This window comes from Mastigoproctus giganteus, chromosome 3 (assembly GCF_048544385.1).
Source record: "Mastigoproctus giganteus isolate SK-2022 chromosome 3, ASM4854438v1, whole genome shotgun sequence".
Taxonomy (NCBI): Eukaryota; Metazoa; Arthropoda; class Arachnida; order Uropygi; family Thelyphonidae; genus Mastigoproctus; species Mastigoproctus giganteus.
The window spans coordinates 93,277,402-93,300,841 of NC_143577.1; the positions used below are offsets into that span (position 1 = coordinate 93,277,402).

The 23,440-nt window shown below is 39.4% G+C and overlaps 1 protein-coding gene across 1 annotated transcript in view; it reads right to left on the minus strand.

Moving 5' to 3' along the window:
* Positions 1 to 23,440, minus strand: part of LOC150088155 (uncharacterized) — an 88,700-nt gene that overhangs the window by 19,700 nt on the left and 45,560 nt on the right. The window contains exon 3 of the mRNA XM_090370046.1: positions 557 to 648. Within this exon, the coding sequence (XP_090226172.1) occupies positions 557 to 648 (92 nt within the window). The remainder of the gene's footprint in view (positions 1 to 556; positions 649 to 23,440) is intronic.

Here is a 23,440-nt window from a genome sequence, read left to right on the forward strand (position 1 = left end):
GCTTTGACAATTAGATCTAGTAATAATTTTCGAAAGCCATATTGGTCTGAGTTAAAAAATTCTTGAGTGTTAGGAAGTCTGGTACTGCATTTATAATTATTTTTCCAGTATCTGTCCTAGGCAACTTTAAGAGACAAGTGGTTATGACTAATTATAATTATAACTAAGATTAATGTGTTAGTGGTTGTTTGTTAAATAACAAAAAGAATTAAACAACGGGTGGCTTCTTATGCCTATGGTTGTTCTTCCTTCTTCTATTAAAGGGATTTGACTTTAAATATATTTCGAGAAGGACATACAAAACTGTTGTATGGGGATTTCTCAATAAATCACACTGGAAATCGCTCAATCACTACGAATTGCTTGGCACTCGGCGTCTTAATTATGACTTATTAACTTAACGAATTAAAACTTGTTTTGTGGAAAAAAAGTTAAAAGAAAGTAGCAGCAATGCCTTTTATTAAAGTCGAATTTTAGTTACAGATTCTATGCAGAATAGCAATCACTGACAGTTATACATGCAAAGATGAATCAACATTGAGGAAAACAAATATACCTGTTGTACCGTGAACGTTGTCCTGTTTCTTCGCTGCTTTCTACGAACAAAAGCTTCATCGTGAAGATCTCCCTGGTAGGCATAACTGTTATCTGAAACAAGACATCATCAAATATTTTTCATCGATTAAATATCTATGCATAAAATCGGATCTAAAGTACTTCAACAAGCACCTTACTATGTAGACATTTTATCATGAGTTACTCTAAATTAGTAGTGTTTAATCTTATCTGTTTCATGTGGGAAACAGATAAGATTAAAGGGGGGAAACACTCAGGAGTTCAAAGACAGTTTTCGAATTCCCATCCTCATGCTGACTGCAGCATGAATCCAAAAGTTCTTTTTCTTCGAGCTCCTGACTATTTTTTTGACTTTTAGTATTTCAATTTGTTTTTACAGAAATAACAATTCACCATGCAAAAGTGCTCTTTCATGTGGGGGGTAAGTCTCTAGTTTTTAGTTTTTAATCAAGCGGAATAAGAGTTGAGTTGGTGAGATTAGCATTGTCACAAAACTGAAAAAAAAAAAAAAAAAAAAAAAAAAACTGACTTTAGAATTGAGGATTTTGAGGACCTCAAAAGGATTTTGTATTTGACCACCAGAAAATCTTTTGAGGATTTTCTAAGTCGATGTTTCGAATTTAGTTTGGAATTCGTTATCGAGTCTGGGAACTCCCACGGCTAGTACAAGTGTAAAGTGTGTTTGGTGTCAAGTGGCACCACGGGTTTCACCCATCTCTGCGTTGCTTGCATTTGATGGGTGTGCCAGTTCTCTGGAAATGCCAGAGATTTAAAAGTGTATGGATATTGTACATGTTAGTGTTGTGTACGTTGTTCATCTGGTCATTTAGCCGCTGTACTCCTGCTGAGGCCCAACGTTGCCCCACTTTCGCCCCGTGGAGGCAGACCAGGTACACCAGTATTATAATTATTTACTCTGGCAGGTCCTGCCACCTAATTTCCTGAGATTTCAGTGACTAGGACCTAAAAAAAAATAAAAAAAAATTCATATAATTAGTTTTATTTCAATTGCAAAGGGTGATGTCGCTTGAATTGGAAAGGCCTAGAATATGGGCGAAAGCTAATTTAAACGTATTTAAATTTAGGTGTGTGGGGCATTCGCTTGCATTAAGATAGAGGGGAAGGAGAAGACTGAAGGGAAAAGACAGAAATATGGGGACAATAGAGAACGCACCCCCAAGGAGGTGGGGGCAGGCCCATGCCCCCACCAGGAGGAAAAAAGGGGCGGCAAAGAAGAGAGGAGACGGAAAACAACCCGTCCCCTCCCCCACCCCGCCGGGGAGAGGGAATGAAAGTGGCCAGGAAAGGTGCTTGGTCCAGATCGCCAGGTGGCGTGTTAGCAGCCACCTGGTGCTGGGGGATCGTGGATAGAACTAGTGTAGGGGTATTTCTGCACTCAAATTAAGCTCCGCCAGGATGTTGAAGCATAGGACAGAATCCCGTCTAGGTTTGGTTGTCGCAGTCAATATGTTTTTCTTTCTTTCCTTCAAAACATTTCTCTCTTACTTCTTTCCTTCTACTTTATTCTTTCCCTTTTCCCTTCTTTTCCATTTCTTTTCTTATTCTCTCCTCTGGTTCTTTTAGTGTATTGTCTCTTAAGAGTCGCTGGGGTTTGGAGGATTTGGATTGATCGTTGTGGGCTTGTAGACTTGCTGAGAAGCCATGCCGGTAGCTTTACGAGGTGTCAGTCTTTGGTTCTATGGTCGTGGAAGAGTTTGTGTTCAGGTCAAAGTTTAAGAACTCATCAAGGACCAGATTCCACAGAAGGGGTCCCAGGAGAGAGCCCTGCGGGCAACCTCTGAAGAGTGGTAGCGACACTTGGCAGTACGGAGCACTGACGTTGACTTTTCTATTTGCTAGGTAGGTCTCAATGCATTGGTATAAGTTGATGGGTATGTTTGCCTTCCGGAGCCTGCCGAGGACGCTTGGCCATCATAGCGAGTCGAACGCATTATCAAAATCTATTGAGATTATTAGGAAATACATGCTGGTGCAGGTAGAGTATGTGCTTCGTTTATTATGTTTTCCAGAGCATCAGCTGCAGAGCGCCCTCTCCTAAAACGTATTGATTTGGAGAGGAGAGCCCCGCACCAATGTAATGGATTTCAATCTTTTGATAGAGCAGTTGTTCGAAAGTCTTGCTGAGCCGAGAGCAGTGCGATCGGCCTATAGGATTCCGGAAGGTCTTGTTGCTTTTTGGGTTCTTCATAATGAGTCCCACTCTTGCTGACCTCCAATCAATGGGGAAGTAGCCCTCTGTGAGACAGTGGTTAAATAAGTTCAGGATTGTGTCTGGGATTCGACCGTCTTTTTGACGATTTCAGGTTCCAGTAAGTCTTCGCCAGGTGATTTCCTGTTTAGAATTTTGTTTGCTGCAATTTCAAGATCTACTCGAGTGAAGGCTCCTTCAACATGTGAGGGGTTGCAGTCAGCGTTCTCCTGGCATAGTCGTATCTTGTCAGGGGTGCTCGGAACAACAGGTGGTAGGAATGTTGCGTCCAGAATGTTGTTTATTGACTCCTGCCATGTTCTTGTCTAATTGTCTTGCGAGAGTTTGGTGGCAGGGATGACTAGTACAACAATCACATAAGCAGTGAAGGTTTAATGATTTTTTGCTTCGAGAAACTCGGGATTTTCATCTAGCAAAGAAAACAGCCAAATCGCCATAGAAATCACATAATTTTCAGACAAGGTATACCGAAGACTCATGATTATAGTTTTCTTGGCGCAAAAACAACCAATGAAGTGCGGGAGAATTATATATACTGTATATTCGATCTGCTCATCAGCAAGCCTAAAACAGAACTGTTTCAGTTCTCCCGGACAATACAGAAATCGAAAGTGAACCAGAAACGTTTCCCATTTTGGGAAAGATTATCTACACTGGTTAACTAAAAAATGTTTCAGTTGTCTAAATTGCTTAATTCCCAAGAAACTATAATATTTTGAGTGAAGTTAAGCAATTGTTTTTTATATAGTAGACCGTTGATTGATTAAAAAAATCTGATTTAATCTGTGTTGTTTTTAAAGAAATTTTAACCAAAAATAATTTCTGTTTTGTTTTAATGAATGTCTATATGCCATTTTTGAAGTTACAATGTAACAAGCTTGGAACATGCAACGTGTTGAGCACCACTGCCCCTAAATCGAGGTAAAATTTCTATTTTGAATATGTTACATTAACGGTCAACGCTCATTTAGTTTCCACAATGGGAGTAAGAACTCAGAAAGATCACGAAGTCACAAACAGGCAACTACTTATGCATGTATATCATTCACAACGTTGCACGTGAAATGAATTTTATTATGAATTTCTATTGAATTTTATTTGCTGCCGAACAAATTGTTTGCATTAGTTTTCAAAAATGTGCAGTCCACGAAGAAGAAATAGTGCGCATCCCTTCAATAAAGACTATAATCGCTGGACGAGAGGAGAGGGAATGGATAATCGATAATTTAAACGAACGGCGATTCGTCTGGGCCATAAATACCATTATTCATCCGTTTCTCGCTTAATTTTTCCATTAAGTTTTATTTTATTTTTCCATTAAATTTTTTCTGTCCAAAAATTAATATCATTACCTTCTTCGCTTGTACCTCATCCCCCCAACTGGTAGTTGTCACGAAAGTTTTCTCTCTAAAACCCCCTAGACAATCAGCGTACTCGTGGCTATCGGAAGCACCTGTCCCACTTGCGCGCGACTCTGGCGATGACTGATGCTGCAGATAATAATGGGCCAAATTGGATCAAACGCTAACGCTGATAAACGCATCACATCTTTTTTGTTACCCCAGGTAACGAAGCAGGAGTCTCGCCTCTAATAGGTTTACGAAAGATGCTGCCCTTTTTCTTCTCGCACTCCTTTTCGATCGACGCTCACGCGTCGAAATGGAAAAATCTCTTTTCCTCCCTTTAATCCCGCACAAACTTCTGATAAGGAGTGTGCCTTTTAATGCTTCTCCTTTTCCTAATCCTTTTACCTCAATTGGCATTCTAAAGTACATTTCGCAAAGATTAGATATCGTATAATACAAAATGGAAAACCAACTTTTGTGCCATTTATTTTTTCGCAAACATTCCCCGAAGAAATAAAGTCATCGCGTGAGATCTTGTTTCTTCCGCCTCGCCCTGGAAAATCAATTTAATCGCTCCGGGGCAAGTCCATTTAGAATGTCACAGGCACTTTCGTTGTATGAATATAATATTAAGGAGGCTGTAAATGATACGGATTGGGTCCACCGTTTAGGATGCAAAGAAGTGTGCTAACAGGCTTCACAGAAAAGCTTTCACCATATCGATTTGCAGTAAATACTGTTTACACATGCCGGCATTGACTCTCGCCTCGTTGTTTGGGAGTATATTATGCCCCTGCCGCGCTGATCATGTAAACTTTAATAGAATCTCTGCCTACCCTTGATGGCTTTCTCTGTAACCAATGTTTCTTGTTGTTATGGAAACAAGAAGTCGTATTACTTGGCTCGCACTTCCTAACTTTTCACACACTTTATGGTACAGGGAAAAGAATGCAATAACGCTTTCTCAAGTGTAGCGCGCAACTTACTTGTAAGTGGGTAGCGAATGCCTTGGTGACAAGTTCTAGGTGAAATCGGAGTTTTAACTAAACCCCTACAGGATAGGAGCGATGTGGTGCTTCTATCCTGTAGGGCGAGCGAGAAGATGGAGTTAAGCTGACGTTCCCACCGGTATACGAAACTAGTTCTTCAATTTTCCCTATTAGCTCCACCACCGAGTGCACGGTACGGTAGGTTACAGTTATGTATCTCGCGAGCACTGCCAACCCCTTCCTTCCCACAGCTGCTATTGCAATGATCCTCTTACATAGCTCACTGACATCTAGTCTCCCTGGAATAAGTCTTTGCCTTATTTCATACTTTCTGGCTCTCACGTATTTCTAGGCCATCTTCGTGTCTTCCTCCAGGTCTCCATAAATCCTATAGTAACTGGTGCGATTTCTTCAGGTGGCATGGTGTGCTTCGAGTACTGAAACTCGACACTCGCTCTTGTAATACTGTACCTTTTAATTTGGCTTGACTGAGGCCAACAGAAATTTAATTTAAGTAACGTATGTGAACAACCGCCGAAAATCTTTTTGGCCCTATATAAATTAAGCTCGTTACAACTGAAAAATGGATTTCAGCCCTTAGATCATCGGGGATAAACCTTTTTTGACAAATGTGCTGATTATATTAAATATTTATTAGTGTATCAATAAATATGAACATTTCTCGCTTGAAATTTGAAACTGTTTTGAAATAGCCCGTATAATTAATATTCTATGATAAAACTTGCATTGTACTTTATTATATGGATTGGTCATAGTTTTACATGTGATGATCCTCTTATTTTAATATTTAACACTAATCTGCATTAATTGAATGCACTGAACTTTCTATATCTTCCAAAAACACCGGATCGTTGACATTTCTGTATTAAATATCGTATACAGCTCAATAATTTTACACTTTGATCGATAATATCAGTTTCCCAAATTTTATAATACAAAACTGATACTTTGTTGAGAATTAAGAATGAAAATGACATTTTGACACGAAAAAAGGATAATTTAGTGCTTATAATAAAGACTAAGGTTATAAATATAATAAAGATAATCTAGTCAAATAGTTTCAATAAGTTATAAGAACTATCAGCTACCAAACAACAAATTACCCATCGAAGTTCCTAGATTTGCTTTGGAGTCCTATCATCAGGTCTGGAAGGTTTGTTAATTATGTTGCTATTATTGTATTACGAACATTTTTTTTTTTTTTTTTACTTGAATTTTGCGTAGTTTATTTTTTGCCTGTTGACATTTACAAATAGATCATTCTTACTATACAGAAATATAAACGATGTTCCCGTTGTAAGATGCAATCTTACAAATATAGAGATTTAGAGGTCATGGGAAATTTTTGTAATTTGGGAATAATTTAATCTTGGATATGGAAGGGAAATTTTGACATTTAAGAGAAGTGTATATGGGAAGAATACTAGATTTAGAAAATAAGTGATTACAGATGTGCAAACTGAATAGCAGTCAAATGGAAGAGAAATTAATATAAATATAGATCCGTGAGAGAAAAAGGGGTGAACTGACAGTAAACAAAGAACAGCCGCCCACACTAGGGAAGGAGTGGTCATTAGTGAACGTTATTAGTGAAAAGGGTTACTGGAAGCAGAACAATGGGTCGGTGAAATGCAGGTGATTAAGACGCGTCTGATCTATGCGGCAGCTGGACATAAGTCCCGATGAGCTAGCGTTTGGGTCGAAAAAAGACCAGGTCACTATGGGGGCTTTTTGGTAAGTTGTCAACATTTTCGCAAATGTGAAAGGACGAAAATGGCTATCCTGGGAGACGACGACAGACATGAAAGGATTGTGCTACCCTGAGAACTAAACAAGGAAATTACGGAACAAGGCTTGGTTTGCACACGGCGCAAATAGTTATGATAATTTTTTTTAACGAATAGAAAAGTCGGACGATTAGGTGAACTCCTTGGATTGGTAGAGAAGATGGGGGAAGGAAGTCCAAACGGTGGAGAAAAAGTTGGGATTGTCAGGGTGAGAGAAACAGAGGCAACAGTGTGAGGAAGACAGAAGTGGCAAGTGTAAGAGGGAGTGTGGCTAAAGGGGTGATCGTGGAGACGCAGAGTGAGAAAAGTAAGTCGCGCAGTGCAGAAATGTAGGGAGTGCCAAAAAAAGGGCCCTAGACAGAAAGGGGAAAAATAGTTAAGAGTAGAAAAGTAACGGGAAGGCTAAGGATGATAAGCAAAGGGTTATGAAAGACAGTTAAGCGAACCAGGAAAGATAACGACCTATTGGAGAAAGATGCATCAGAATGAGCCGTAGTAAAGGAGGAGTTGTGTATTCAAGGCAGGAGAAAGGACGTCAGACCCATGCAGCCAAGAGTTCCGGAAAAATTATCTGAAGCAGATTCAGAAGAAAGCAGATGAAGGGAAGCCTTGGAAGATAGCCTGGAGAGCTTAAGATGGAATCCTGAAACCTCCCTGGAGAAGAAGAGAAAAAAAAGATAGAAGTAGGTGAGCGATATATTAAGTACACTAAGTTAGCAAGAAGGACTGTTAGTGAAATAGTATAGTAATTAATGAAAAGGGGGTAGCACTAGAGAGTAAAGTGAAAGATAAATTATCTCCGAAGTAGATATACTAACAGAGTTTATTATGTTAAAAAGGGTTAGTGTATGATGCAAAGGAAACTAAGGAATGAGTAATAGATGAAATTGATATAAATAGATATAATGTGTTAGAAGGGTAGTAAAGCTTATAAAGAAGGATTCTGAATATGTTTTAAAGTTATAGATAATTAAGTTACATGAGCAACTCTGAATATAGTGTTTTAATCGATGAATATTTGTTGGTTTATCTGAACGACTAATAACAAGTAGGGACTTCAGGAGTCTGAAGATTGGTTAACAAGTATATTGTAACAGTGTGGTGAGAACACAGAGCTGAATGATGAATGTAGCACATTTGAATTGTTAATATATGAAACAGAATTGTATCCAGGAGTAAATGAAATAAGTATAGAGAATGTACACGTGTTAGAAGTTAGTTAGGGCAAGAAGAATGAATCAGGTGTTTTCATATAATGGTCAACTCAGATTAGCTAGTGAATGGAAACTGTAATTAGAATAATATATGCAAGGTATCTCTGAGTCGACTTTGTATATTAGGACTGTAAGCTTTTTAATTCAATTGTATATTATGTTGTATATGTGTATGTAATAAATTTCATGTTTTGTTTTCACCTTGAGTCCTGTTATTCTAAGTAACACACGCCTTGCTTGCCTAGTTAAGAGTTTGCTCTCACACAATTTAGCGAGAGAATCCTGGAAACTGATTAAGGGGAAACAACAGAAATTACCCTCAAGATCTTGAGAATCTTCTGTGATATATACAGAGTATAGCAGTCAGGTGGCAAAAGGTGGGGCCTTGTAGGTGTGAGGGCACCTAAGGAAAATCTTCTGTGAGATAGGAAATAAAATAAAATAAGAAAAATCTAAATAAATAAGGTAAAATAAATAAAATATAATATAGAAAATAAAGAAACTTAATAATCCCCCTCCCACACCGTCATGGAGAAGGGGAAGCCCAGGTATCACAATTCTAAATAATAAAAAGTGGTTACGAATAAGTTTGATTACAAACAAGAGAGAAACTGAGCACAACAGCTGACGTCGCCTCATCTTGTCCGTGATTAGGCCGGAGGTGGGGGGGAGCGAAGTCGTCATCTATTGCGTTTAAAATGGGCAAGATCTCCCTAAGTATAAATCTATTTTCTAAGGCTCTCCTGGTTGTCCAATGTACAGAGATCAAATGAAATGTCTGGATCTGAGATTGGTTCCTCTATATTGCAACACAAAGGAAAAACACCAGCTGTTCAGAAGTTTCAGCCTTGGAATCTTGAGCGCAGCTGCCAGATCGGTGATCCATATGGTTGGGAGGAGGTAAAGTTTGTGGGTTGCCCATTCCAAGTACCTGAATTTTGCAGTGTAGAGAAGTTCATTGTTTGTCGAGCTGCTGATGCGCAGATTGCAGCTCCATGAAGGATGGCGGGATAGATGTGCAAACTCAGGTACCTTAAAAGGGGCGTAATGACTCATCGAAAAGACGTTATTTGCCGGCCCATTTGAGGGAACAAAACTTTCTCGCATTTATGTGATTTGAGAAAGATCTTGCCAAATAACACACCCAGGGAACGACGATCCCATGAGGAGACATTCCAATTTCGCTCAGGAAGGTCACAATAGGTGTTGAGTACGATTTGCGTAGATTTAGCCGAAAATATGTGGATAAATATCTTGACAGGGTCCTGAAAAAATTACTCGATTTCCTTGGAAATTGCCGTGGTTTGTCTGCTGAGGAAATCTTATCTTTACATTATCGGCATAAGTTATACAGTTGCTTGCATTTATCATAAAAGAAGAGCATAGCTATTAAGTGCACTGTAGAGAGACCCCCCCCACTACTTCTGCGGTACACCGGCAGAAATATGACATCATATGATTGGGAACGGTTGTCATCAGCAAGGTCAGGCTCCCCGTGATTGTAATAATGATGCTAGAGAAGGGAAAGGAGCTTAGAGCAGAAAGGACTGATACTGCGTCAAGCCTGGTTGAATATCCAGATAGGTAACAAGCTCCTCCCTATCGTCCAGGGCACTGAGGATATGGTGAGTGACAGAGAGGCGATTGATAATCCTTAATTTTCCTGATGCAGCAAAATGTATTTGAATGGGGAAAGTGTAGCAAGTTTTGATGGGAGATGGTCAGGGACAGAGCCTTTTACATGATCTTCAGGAAGCAGGAGGCTGAGGCTATAGGCTTAAGTTGATTGATGCTGGTGGCTGAGTGGGTTTACGGAAGAGGTCGGACTTGGAATCCTTTTCATTGAGGGGAAAGTAGTGCTCTAGATATTTATCGCAAATGGTCAGAAGCGGCTCCATGAGGTAAACACTGAGGCATTTGACCAAAAATTGTGAGATCCTATCGTCGGAGAGTTGTTACCGCATCTGTAGAGCGAGACGTGTTCGAGAACTGTGAGGTGGTGGGCTGCTTTGCAAAGAAGTGCCCGCTTCTCTTTCCAGAGAAGTGTGCTGCTTTGCAAATCGAGATGTATACTTTATAACACTGGTAAAAATTCAGAAGAGGGGACAACAGCAATGGTGAATTGGACCCTAAACGGCCTAAAGAAATGAACAATAGACCTGTCCTAGGAGTTAGATGATGTCTGAAGTCCAATCAAGCAAATTCTAAAGAAACATCATTTCAACCTCTGCAAAATCAAAATGATTCAAGAACTATATAGTAATGATACAGGGCATTGAAGGGAGACTGTATTGTCCCAGAATATAAGTTTTGTTTTGTTTTTTTGTATTTATTTTTTCTGAAGAGGATTTTTTTTTTTTTTTTTTTTATATCCTCCTCAGTTCGACACATATGTTAACCAGATCTGCAGGTCGCCTCTCACCTAGCACTGAAGTTCACAATGCCACCTGGTTGCATAATTGTATGTTTATTATCTATGCATATGTTTATTCACGGACTAAGAAGCGTTTGTCTATCGGGTTATTGAATTAGGTATCCAACAATCAACTCAACAGGTATTCAAAACAAACAGCACTTTATTAATTACATACCCAATGAACTATTTACAATTATATGAGTTTTTGAATACATTGGATAGGTGAACATTCACAGCAGAACTCTGGCTACTTATAGACTTTATTATTTTGTAGCCTTAAACTTCTCTCCTCGTTCTGCATTTTTTTTTCAGAAGACCAAAGTCCTCATAAGGTAGCTGTCAATAAATTTACAATCCGATTTTTTTTCTTTTTTTCTTCCCTACAATAATCAGTTACAAGATCTCATCACCGCTTAATTTAACTAAAATTTTAATGTCTTCCACTACATTAGAAATAAATGTTTTCTTCAAACCTATTGACTCTGATTAAACACACAGCTTGACAACGACACTATTCCAAAGTAACCAGGCTAACCAATAAGTACTGTATATAAAATGCAGTTCGGTCTCTGCTCATTTGTTTCATTCCTTTACATGGCTAAAGACCAAATTTCAAGTTTACCTGATTTTATTCAATTAATCACCAGTTTTATCGATTCAACTGATCGCAACTTTTATTGATTAAATCAATTACCTTTTTTTTCTATCCCCTCATTCATCTCCCCCTTGGTTCTCGCTTCTATCCAATATTAATATTAAATATTTAAGCTAGTGAAATTCTCACTATCCTTATAATGTTGTATACACTAGAAACTGTCGATATATTGATTATTACTGAACGGTGTCAAAAGTTCCATCTGTGTTTTAGATTAGCAGCGAATCTAAAACGCTGTTATGAAAACTTGTCTTTAAACTGAACAATCCATTTTTGTTTTAGATCTTAGACAGAACCTTGTTTTTCGCCATAACTTTGGATGACTAATATAAATTTTCATTTACTGAACTTTTGCTTTTTTTTTTCAGACGACTACCGCTTATGGGATCCCCGGGGCTTCTTTGGGTGTGCGGAAAACTGGATAATCTTTTGATTCGTTTCTCTCTCCTTCCTCTTGTGGGTTTCAGATAAGAAGAACTTTTCGTCTCAGATCCTCTGTTCAACGGATTTATGCGGTCCGGGACACAGAATCAGCGATTCTGAGAGAGAGGAAAAATTTTGCAAGACAAGTAATGGCTGTACGATCCAGTTGTGTTCTGTCATTCCCCGTCACAACTCTTTCTCTGCTTAAAATTTTATTTAACTAACTTGTAATTTAAAATTAACGGATTTCGCATTTTCAAACTCTTTCAGAAACCTACTTTTCACTTTTTCGCATTCTCCCACACAGTCTCCTCCTAACTCCCTGGGCACCCACTTCCAACTACTTGCGACCTCCCTTCTTCTCTTCGGCGAGACTAAACTCTTTCCTCCCATTGGTCAAGATGACCAATCTCACCTGTCCGGCATTTCTTTGTTCTTGCTGCCCGTTCAGGTCTTTTACTCTAAACAGGGTCTGCGTGGGTAGCACAGTGGTATCGTCACCGGGTGGAAAAGGCCCGGGTTCGAATCCCGTCGATGACGCCAGGAACTTTAATGCGCTTTTTTCACTCCGCGGCTGAGTTAGTCGGTCTCAGGCGTAGATAGCAAGGTTTTTCGTCCAGCAAAACAGACACTCCACCATAGAACACACGCAATTAACAGACATATGACACACAGCACGGCAGATGAATTTAATTATTCGGGTGGCCTAAAAATAATAGTTTGGTCTTTTTTTTTTTTTTTTTTAATCCGAACAGGGTGCCTCGCCTAACTAGCCTAGACGGTGAACTGCTTACGGCAAATTTTTTATTCGTTTTTCTGACCTGATTTCGGCCTTTGCAGGTAGCACATGGATATAATCTCTCCACACCAGGTGGAAAACGCCCGAGTTCGAATCCCATTAATAATGCGAGCAAAGCACGGGATTTTTAACTTGCCCCAATTAACCAGTCCCAGGCAAGGACGAATAATTTTGATTCCCGAAACTCGGGTTTTTGTCCAGCAAACAGACCACAGAATACACATAATTTACAGACGAGTGTGTGGAAGAAATGATCACCAGAATCCGATGATCATATGCGAAATGATCATCGGATTCTGGTGTAAATGACACTGCGAGGAGATTTTTGACAAGTTCATACTTTTTTTTTTCTGCCAGTAATGTGACAAGTGAAGCATATCTGGAAATGTTAGGGACATTACTAATGGTCATTCAGGTCAACATTCCACTGGCATAACGACGAAGCTGCGGTTCAGAAGAATGGTTTGCTATCACATTTTCAAATAATCGTTTGGGACATTTTTAAAATACTTTAAAATAGTAAGGAAAAGGTCGATGACTGGTCATTCAAGTAAGGATTTCATTCCTCTTGACTTCTTTCTCTGGGTGGGGCCATCTAAAGTCCGTCCTCTACGTTGAAAATCTCAGAAACATACAGTAATTGTCAGATCTGAATGTGTCAAGATCGACGTCGGCGTTTTAGGTCAACATTTACATTATATTTATTGTGCGTCCCCGCCAACCTCTGGCAATCAGCACAAAAGTAGCACAATGAGCCACGATCCCGGATTTGATTTGGAGTTTGCTGGTGCAACAGCAACGTAGGCTATAATGCGCCAACAACGATAAATGAATAAAGACATTTATAAAAAGTAAAAAAAAAACAAAGGTTGTAAAAAGATTACTGTGAGCCGTGAAAATTGGTCGTCGAAAAGGTATAAACGATATACAAAAAAGTAGTAAAAGTATATGTAACAAAAGAGTATATTTTAAACGATGTAAGTTTGTCAATTTTAAATTGATAAAAACAGCTGACACGTGGTCATTGTCAGAGAGTATCTGACTGATACTCTTTATCTTTTCATCATAAACAAATATACTGAGTATATAGGGCTCAGTCAGATAGTTAAAAGCAGTAAAAGATATCGTCGTTCATGTCTAAAACGTGGACATTCAGTAAAAATATGTCTAATAGTTAAAACTGGGTGTTGCAGTCCTCACACATAGGAAGGTCATCAGCCCTCAGCAGAAAAGAATGGGTAAGACGAAAATGTCCTATGCGCAGGCGAGCTAGAACAACTTCCTCTCTACGGCTCCTGCAGACTAGACTGCCGTGTTTCGATTACATGCTTAATTTGATACAAATTGTTTGTGGACTGTCCGGTGCCATGATCGTTGCCACTGAGAGTGGCAACGATCATGGCAACGATCGTTGCCACTGAGAGTGTAATGCATTTCTTATTAATTGTCTGTAGTCTGTATAGGGAACTAGCAGGCTATGATTACTGTGGGATTGTGCTGTTCTGGCTGCAGCGTCTGTCAGATCATTTTCCCTGATCCCAATGTGGCTTGGAATCCAGCAGAAGCGGATATCAAGTGTAGATCCACAAAGGTATACAACTTCTGCTAAACCCTGGACAGGACTGGATGCGAACTATATCCAATTATGGATAAAGGTTGTAATGCTCTTAAAGAATCAGTGTAAACCATTGATAATTATTATATCCAAGATTAATTATTAGGTCCTCTATAGCATACAACTCTGCGGTGTATATACTGCACTCTTCTGGAATCTTCTCAAAAACGGTGTTATCTGAGAAAACAGCAGAGGATCCTATAGATGACTGCTTTTGAGTCATCAGTAAAGACGGGAAGTAAATCAGAGTAAGTAGATTGATGGGTAGCATAGAGCTGCAGCTGCAGCTCTATGCTACCCATCTGCAGGTAGACGGATGGTGAAGTGCTGGCCTTTCCTCCGATGTTGCCTTATTGACTGAGCAACGTTGGCTACCGTGATGTCAAGCTCTCTGAGCAGCTGTTGGACACGAATACCCACGATACAGGATCAGTCACCAAGGCAGCTCAATAAGCCATCATCTGGAATGAGTTACTAAATTAACACAATGAGCAACCATCCTATCACTAAGGCAGCATAATGAGTCACCTTCCAGAGCACCCACAACCAGACACAACTCCGTCACTGACAAGATTGAATAAACTCTGATAAAGTATTCTGACCAATGTTTACTTTCTCCAAATGTACAGCAGTCCAAGACTTAATTTAGTTAACATAGGAAAGTTCATTCTTCCAAAGCCACGATATAATAGAACAGGATCAAGGCTTGCCACAGAACCCTAACAGCGATGAGAAACCACCAAAATTTCTTCGAAGCAAACCAATTCCATAATTCACAACATGAAATTTTTGACACGCAAACTGTCATAATCTTATCGCTTCATTTCATTTAAAGAAAAATGTCAACAGTTTCCTCCTCAGAGAAGCTAGAAACAGAAGTTTAGTGTTTTTAAACACAAGATGAGGGTATTATTTCTTACTTAAAGCCGGAAAAAGCAATTTGTGTTATATGGCTTATCCTTTCATCATAAACAAATATACTGTTTATATGTATACGTATATTAAATAATTAAATACGTTTAATATTAAATACATGTAATAAATAATTAACTAAATATGTATATTAAAGTAAAATATATGTAATTAAATGAAAAGTCGAATACTTTTTACTTTTATGTTGATAATAAGAGACAGTTTTGATTTTTCTTACTATTATATTAAAGTTTGTGCATCATTCAAAATCGGTAGGATTTCTGCAAGAAATGTTATATTTTTTGTATTTAAAATTTCCTGAATATGTCAATTAGTTAGTAACTATGCGATCCTTACAAGAGTACTCATTTTTATAAAAACAAAACAAAAAAAGGTTGCAGTATTTAGTTTTTCGGAATTCTAGACAATTGACCTTAGAATTATATACTGCAAAATATTCACTCCCACGAAAATACAAGTTGCTAGTACCTAATACAATTTTATAAATTTTAGTCTTCAATTTACGAGTATAACCATTATTTATATAAGCATCCTAGACAAAAGATTAATCGCCTGTGTAAATTTTCAATTAATAATATCTAACCTCTCCTTTAGTATTTTATGAATTCTCGTGGTATGGATTCAACAAAATCATTTAAATAGTTTATATCTATAATACGCCATTCTGAAAACAATTAAGCCAGTAATTCATCATTCATTCAGGTTCCATGAATGCTGTTGTTTCTGTTTTCACTTTTCCTTCAAGATGGTTCCATGCGTTCTTTATAGGATTTAAATCTGGTGTCTTGGCTGGCCAAGATACCAGATTTTTCAAAATTTTTAGATACATATTTCTTCCATTTTCCTTCCATTTCCACTTTCTGTCTTCGTTGTTTATTTGTTTCTTCGCTCATTTTCCGCTTCTTTATATATATAGCTTCTATATTTTTTGTAATGGCGTTACAACTTAACCATCGCGATCTGAAGCCAGGAATTCACATTAGCAACGAGCTCAGAATGATATTATACTAATAATAATGATGACAAGATGATAATACATTAATAATACATGAATAATACGTCATTAGCTGTTTTCACACTATTTTATAATACATATTTATCATGAAATACAATACGCAAATTTAATTTTAAAAATTAACACAATTACTTTGTGTACTTTACTGAAATTTCTGAAAGTAGTAGCCATTACATCGCTCAAGTACGCATACAAGATGAATCATATTAGGGAACACTCATTGTAACCTGTCTGAATAAATACTAAATTGCAGCCGCCCGAATTTCATAGCGAAATAAAATATAAAATCATTAAATGCACCGGGAAATAACAGACGTGCAGTTTTATTTTTAAATAGTATTAGGCAACCGAAGGACTTAGTTAGGCACTATTGATGAGCCACAATACTGATATTCTGTTCCAAGGAGGGGAACTCAGCGAAAGCTTAAATGATTTTTTCCATAATCCAATCACCTCTGCAGATCTCGTCGTGCCATCAGTTCTGCGGGATTTTCCTTAAATTCCACTTTAATACCACTTTCCAGTCCATCTTACCTTTTAAGATGGAAATTAAATAATTGGATTACGGTTCGGCGCCATTTCTCTCTCCTGGCTGCTTTGGTAATTTGCAGGTGCAAGCAACCATAGATCGGCTCATTATCATAAATCACAGTAAATATTCCAATTAAATGATTACATTAATCAATGAATTAAGTGAGCGAATTTTTAGCATTTTGAAGTTTGGGGGGTGACGACAAATTCCTTATATTGGCTAAAAATAGAACAGTAAAAATTTGGTAAGTCTATACAGATTTAATTTTTGCCACTCACTTCTTAAACAACACTTAATTCACAAAGCTTTATGAATACTATCAGATTTTTTAACGGATTACAAATAACAGTTCTAAAAGAGAAAACTGGTAACTTTTAGGTTGGTTACGTTGAGGTGTTTAAGGCTCTGAATGGATGGCGCAATGCTGATGAGATTCTTCCTCTCGCTCAGACTACGTCCATGAAGCAGGCATAAATTCAAACTGAGGAAGAATGGTTGCAGAATACATGTGCGGAAGTTTGCTTGAACAAACTTCCATCTGTTGCTGTGGAAGTTGATAGCTCAAATGAATTCCAAGAAGAACTAAACAGACTATTAGAGTGAATGGATAGGTGAAATGGAGGGAAAAAAATGTTTTTTTTTTTGGTTGATGCTGTATAAGTTCGCTTTCTTGCATCACTTTGCACTAACTAGTACAGTATCAATACTAAATATTGATAGTAGCCCAGTGGTCAGGAGCGAGAATGCATAGCATGCGTTCCTTGAGTGGACCGGGGTTCAAGCCCGTGACTACTAAATACGATAAATACTTGTATTGACGATTTATTGTAAACTCTACTGACTTGGTTGTCGTGCCGGAGTATAAACAGAAAATTTATTTATACTGTGACGATGCAGGATTCAAACGGGAAGGTGATGGAACCTGGTCTTCTGTAGTTTTTGACTTGAAAGCCATTTCTTTAAAATTGAGTAAATATTGAAACAGTAGAAATTCAGAAATAGCGGAACTCGAAAAAAAAATTGATATACATATATGGTTAGCTGAAGCATAAAAAATTCTGTTTGTAGCATAGAGCTAATAAGAAGAATGAATAGGCAACCTTGTGGATGAACAGAAAAGATTTATGCCATACGCATATTCAAGTGGCTGTTCTTTGACCAATTAATAGTCTACGATTAATTTGCTAAATACATAAATAATACTTTATTGTTTCGTTTATTATTTTAATCTCTCACAAGATCCGCGAAACACGCGCCGTTTTCAAATTTTATTAAATCACAGTAGGAAATAAGAAGACATTACAAAAAAGAGTGAGTCGATATTATTGTCTTCTACTAGGTCACCTATATTAAGACTTACTGATTTATCCGAAATTTCTGATCTTTTCCATATTCGCAGATACAGATCATCTCCGTTGTTTTACTTACCAATCGTGAAATGGGATGCCCAATTTCTGGTGAAAAAGTTAAAAAAATATCAAAGCATCTTAGTCAAGAAATTATGCCTCTTCAAGAAAATGCTTGTTTCTTGGCTTTGCTTCGTCAGGTAAGAGATTCTTAACAAGTGTGTGCTCTTTAGTAGGTCGGGAAAAAAAAAAAACGTACAGTACATTTTTTTTTCACATACTGGGCAACGGAAGAGCTTATAATTAGGCACTACTGACGAGCCACACTACTGAAAGTCTGCTCATGGAGAGGATAATAATAATAATAATAAATAAATGTTCTTTTACACTTGTAACCTCCAAGATAGCAAGTAAGGCTATTTGCTAAATAGCAGATAGCTTTACTTGCAGACTTGGAGTGGTAGTGGTGGTGTAGATGTTTATCGGCACAAGGGCAACTCAGGCCAAAATGTGCCTATTCCAGTGTTTGGACAGATGCTGGAAATTTGCTTTTTTCATTTGAGATTAGAAATATTCATATAGTCTGGTTTGTTTAAGATAGGCGAAGAGCTCATCCAGATTAGCATTGTTTCCCAACAGGTGAGTTAGTGATAAATGTTCATGCCTTTGTGTCAGAGAGCGGAAGATGGTATTTCTGATGCGAGAATAATATAAACAGTCTGTGAGGGTATGATGAACTGTAAGTTGTGATGAACAGTGCGTGCGTATAGGTGGAGTCATCGCCCATGAGCAGGGGCGTATTCAGGGGTGGACGGGGGGGGCATATGCTCTCCCTTTACCAAAAATTTGAAATTAAAGAAAAATAACGCAGGAGGCGTTCTAAAAAAATAACTCAAAAGCCTGGTCGCCATGCCCTCCCTTACGATGATACCTGGATACGCCACTGTCCATGAGCAGGTTTGTTTGTTTGTTTGTTTGTTTAGATTTTATTGGCGCATTAGCATCTAAGGCTATAATGCGCCAAGACCAGGTAATATATAAAAATTTATCCTTTCAGTGACCTAAGTAATTAGGTCACCATATCCAGATATATAATAAAAGCTTATCAATAAAAGAAATAACAATAACGTATAAATTTTAAATACGTGTAAAAACCTTTATTCATTTAAAAAAGCTAAAAACAGCAGACACATTGTCATTGTCAGATAAAATCTGACTGAGTGTATACGGCTCAGTCAGATGGTTAAAAGCGGTAAAACGGATATTGCTAAAATCTGGACAGTCAATTAAAAGGTGTCTGATAGTTAAAACTGTGCCACAGGACTCACACATAGGAGGGTCATCAGCCCTCAGCAAAAACGAATGAGTCAAATGACTGTGTCCTATGCGGGTCCGGGCAAGAACAACTTCCTCCTTACGATTCCTGCGCAGACTAGACTGCCACGGTTCAATTACAGGCTTTATACGATATAATTTATTCGCAGTCTGTCTATTCCACGAATCCTGCCATTGGGAGTGTATTTTCTCGTGTATTATTTGCCTGTAGTCTGTATAGGGGACTAACAGGCAGCGATTATTACTGGGAACTGCTGATTTGGCTGCGGTGTCAGCCAAATCATTTCCCTTAATCCCAATGTGGCTAGGAATCCAGCAGAAGCGGATATCATATTCACGTTCACGGAGGAAGTGAATCTTCTGCTGAATGCTAGACAGAACTGGATGAGAATTAAATCTCACGGTTATTAAAGCCTGTAACACGCTGAGAGAATCAGAATATAAAATGAACCGTTGGTATTGGCATTTACTAATGTGATCCAAGGCTAACTCTATAGCGTGCAGCTCTGCAGTAAATATACTGCATTCGGAGGGAATCTGCTCCGATGTAGTGGTGTCTTTAAAGACAGCAGCAGATCCCACATATGATTCCGACTTCGAACCGTCTGTGTAAACTGGCACGAAGTCAGAATGTTCAGCTCGGTGTGCTGAATGAAGCTGCAGGTAGACCGATGATGGAGTGTCCGACTTTCCCCAGTTTTTAAGGGACAAGTCACATACTGGAATACGAGCATGCCAGGGTGGAAGGGGTTGCTTCGGTGTCTACCTTGATATCAAGTTCTATAAGTAGCTCTTGGAGGCGAATACCAAAAGGACGATTAGCAGTCTTACGGGTATTGTACAAATTTTCCCATCGTGGCTCGAAAACGGATAGCCACGTAGGATGGTCTGCCAGGGATTTCAGTTTAAAAGCGTAGTTTAGAGACAACTGCTTACGTCGAAGCGATAACGGTGGTTCGTTTGCTTCAACGTATAAACTCTGGACAGGAGATGTTCTATATGCTCCGGTAGCGATACGAAGAGCCTGATGATGGACAGGATCCAGCCATCGAAGGGCACTGTCTCTGGCTGAAGAGTATACCTGGGACCCATAATCAAGTTTGGATCGCACAAGTGCACGGTAGAGCCGAAGAAGCGTGCATCGGTCCGCTCCCCAAGATGTAGAGGAGAGCGAGCGGAGAATATTAAGCCCGCGTGTGCACTTCGTGCGAAGTTGACGGATGTGGTGCAGAAAGGTCAACTTTTTATCAAATACGAGTCCCAAGAATTTTGTGTCCGCTGCTACTGGAATAGCATTTTGTCCGAGCATTAATTCAGGTTCAGGATGAAGATTACGCTTACGACAAAAATGTACGCAAACGGTCTTCTCCGGCGAGAACCTGAAGCCATTTGCAAGTGCCCAGGAGTTGAGGCGGTCAATGGCTTTCTGCAGTTGTCTTTCAATAACCCTCATGTTGCATGACTGACAAAAAATGCTAAAGTCATCAACATAGAGGGCACAGTTTACAGTTGGAGGAAGTTGTTCTGTGATGGAGTTTATTTTGATGGCGAAAAGCGTGACACTTAATACTGATCCTTGTGGTACTCCCTCCTCTTGGCTGAAGGAGCGAGAGAGTGAGGATCCCACACGAACTTGGAAAGATCGATTGGCTAAAAAGTTTTGAATAAACACGGGGAGATGCCCTCTAAGGCCTAGGCTGTGCAAATCTTTTAATATGCCAAATCTCCAAGTTGTGTCATACGCTTTCTCCATGTCAAAGAACATCGACACCAAGTGTTCGCGTTTTAGGAAAGCATCCCGGATGGATGTTTCCAATCTAATAAGATGGTCCAAAGTGGACCAGTTCCTTCGGAAGCCGCACTGGAGGTTGGAGAGAAGGTCATTTGATTCTAAATACCAGATTAAACGAAAATTAACCATTCTCTCCAGTATTTTGCACAGACAGCTGGTCAGAGCAATAGGACGATAATTGGTGGTGATTTTTGGATCCTTTCCTGGCTTGGGAAAGGCAAGAACGATTGCCTTTCGCCAGGGGTCCGGAAACTGCCCTTCAATAAAGATTCTGTTATACAGAAGGAGCAGACAATCCATAGATTTTGGTGAAAGATGTTTAATCATTTCATAATGAATGCCATCTGGTCCAACAGCACTTGCTTTGGAAAGAGTGAGGGCTCTTTTCAGTTCCTCTATAGTCAATGCCCCGTTGTAGGGATAGATGCCCTTGGACTTGAAATTAAGTGCCTCTTTTTCCATTTTATGTTTTAGGACCAGGAACTCTGGGGAATACGAAGATGTTGCGGAGATGTTAAAGAATGTTTCCCCAAGAGCATTGGCTATTGCAGTTGGATCTGCAATAGTGCATCCATTATAATCTAGGATTGAAGAAGGGTGTGATGTATATTTTCCCTTCATTTTCCGGATTTTATCCCAGACTACCTTAGAATTGGTAGCCTGGTTAATAGATGATGTGAAACGGATCCATGATTCCTTTTGACTCTGCCGGCGAATGTAGCGTGCTTTGGCTCGTGCACGTTTGAAGGCTATAAGGTTGTTCGTGGTAGGATATCGGCAAAATATCCCCCACGCTTTGTTTTGAGCCTTTTTTGCTGCTGTGCATTGTGAATTCCACCAAGGTTTGGGAAATGGTGGAAACCGGGCTGATGTTTTTGGGACAGCATTAGCAGCTGCTTGGACGATGATTTCTGTGATGTACTTTACTGCATCATTGATCGGCTCTTGACTGACTGTGCTAAGATCGAAATTTGCCTGATGTTGGAAGGCAGTCCAGTCAGCCTGATCAATCTTCCACCGTGGTAACCTAAAAGGAAGACATGGTCTCCCACTGTGTAACAAGGTTATCACAGGGAAGTGATCGCTTCCGTATGGATTCTCCTCCACTTCCCAAGTGAGTGAAGGGAGTAGAGAAGGGGAGCAGATAGATAGATCAATGGCAGAAAAGGACGGGTAGGCGTGTGGAAGAAGGTGTTTGTTCCAGTATTTAGAAGGGAAAGGTCATTGTCATTGAGCACACGCTCAATGACTCGTCCCCTTCCGTTGATGTTAACACTACGACACAGGGTGTTATGTCCATTAAAATCCCCAAGAAGTAAGAAAGGGGGAGGCAACTGCGTTACAAGATCATCAAGGTCTTCCTGGGAGATGTCAGTCCCAGGTGGCAAATAAATAGAGCAGACCGTTAATAAAAATCCCACTGTAAGGCGAATTGCAACAGCCTCTATGCTGGTTGTAATTAGCAAGGGCTGAACTGGGGTCTGATTACTCACAAGGATAGCCACTCCTCCATGAGCAGGACCATCCGCAATTCTATCCTTACGAAAGATTGTGATGTTATACATGGTGGGGTCATCATTTGCTTTTAGATAAGTCTCCTGCAAGCAAAAGCAAACTGGCTCGTGCTTTTGCAGGAGGGCCTTGATGTCATCAGTATTTCGCCGGAATCCACGACAATTCCATTGTAGGAATTTAGCCATTATTTTGGCTTGGTGGGTCCATCAGGCGGCTTCCGAAGTGCTGAGGGCTTACTTTTATCAGTCTTGGCTTTATCTTTTTTGGGGAAGAATGGACGCTGTCCCGTGTCCATTTCTTCCTCCGCAAAGAGTTCCAAGACTGATTCATCCGGTACCTCCTTGTGCTGGACATCCATTGTTTCTGTTTTATCTGTTAGCTCTTTACCACTTGGTTTTGGTAGTGGTGGAGCACTCGGAGGTACGGATATAGGAGTGGCAGCTGACTGCGTTTTTTTGGTGGGCTTTTGTGTACTCAATAAATAGCGTGCAATCGGAGTGAATGACTCTTTTGGTGGTACAGTCATCTCTGTTTGTGTACCGATAGTGCACTTCGCAGAAACTTTCTGGGCATATGAAGGTTTCCCGCTATTTATTGGTTGCATGCGTCTTCTGGCCTCTGGGTAGGAGATATTCAGCTCTGTTTTTAGTTTTTGGATCTCTTTTTCATTCTTCCACCGCTGGCATGCTCTGGAGTAGGCAGGGTGCTCTCCTTGGCAATTTATACAGATCGGTTTGGAAGCTGAACATTCCTTGCTCTCGTGGTCTTTAACACCACATCGAGCACAGGCAGGGTTACCACGACAAGCCGTTTGTGAATGGCCGTATTTTTGGCATTTAAAACACCTCAGTGGGTTTGGGATGTAAAGCCTCACTGGGCAGTTTAAATAGCCTGCCTTGAT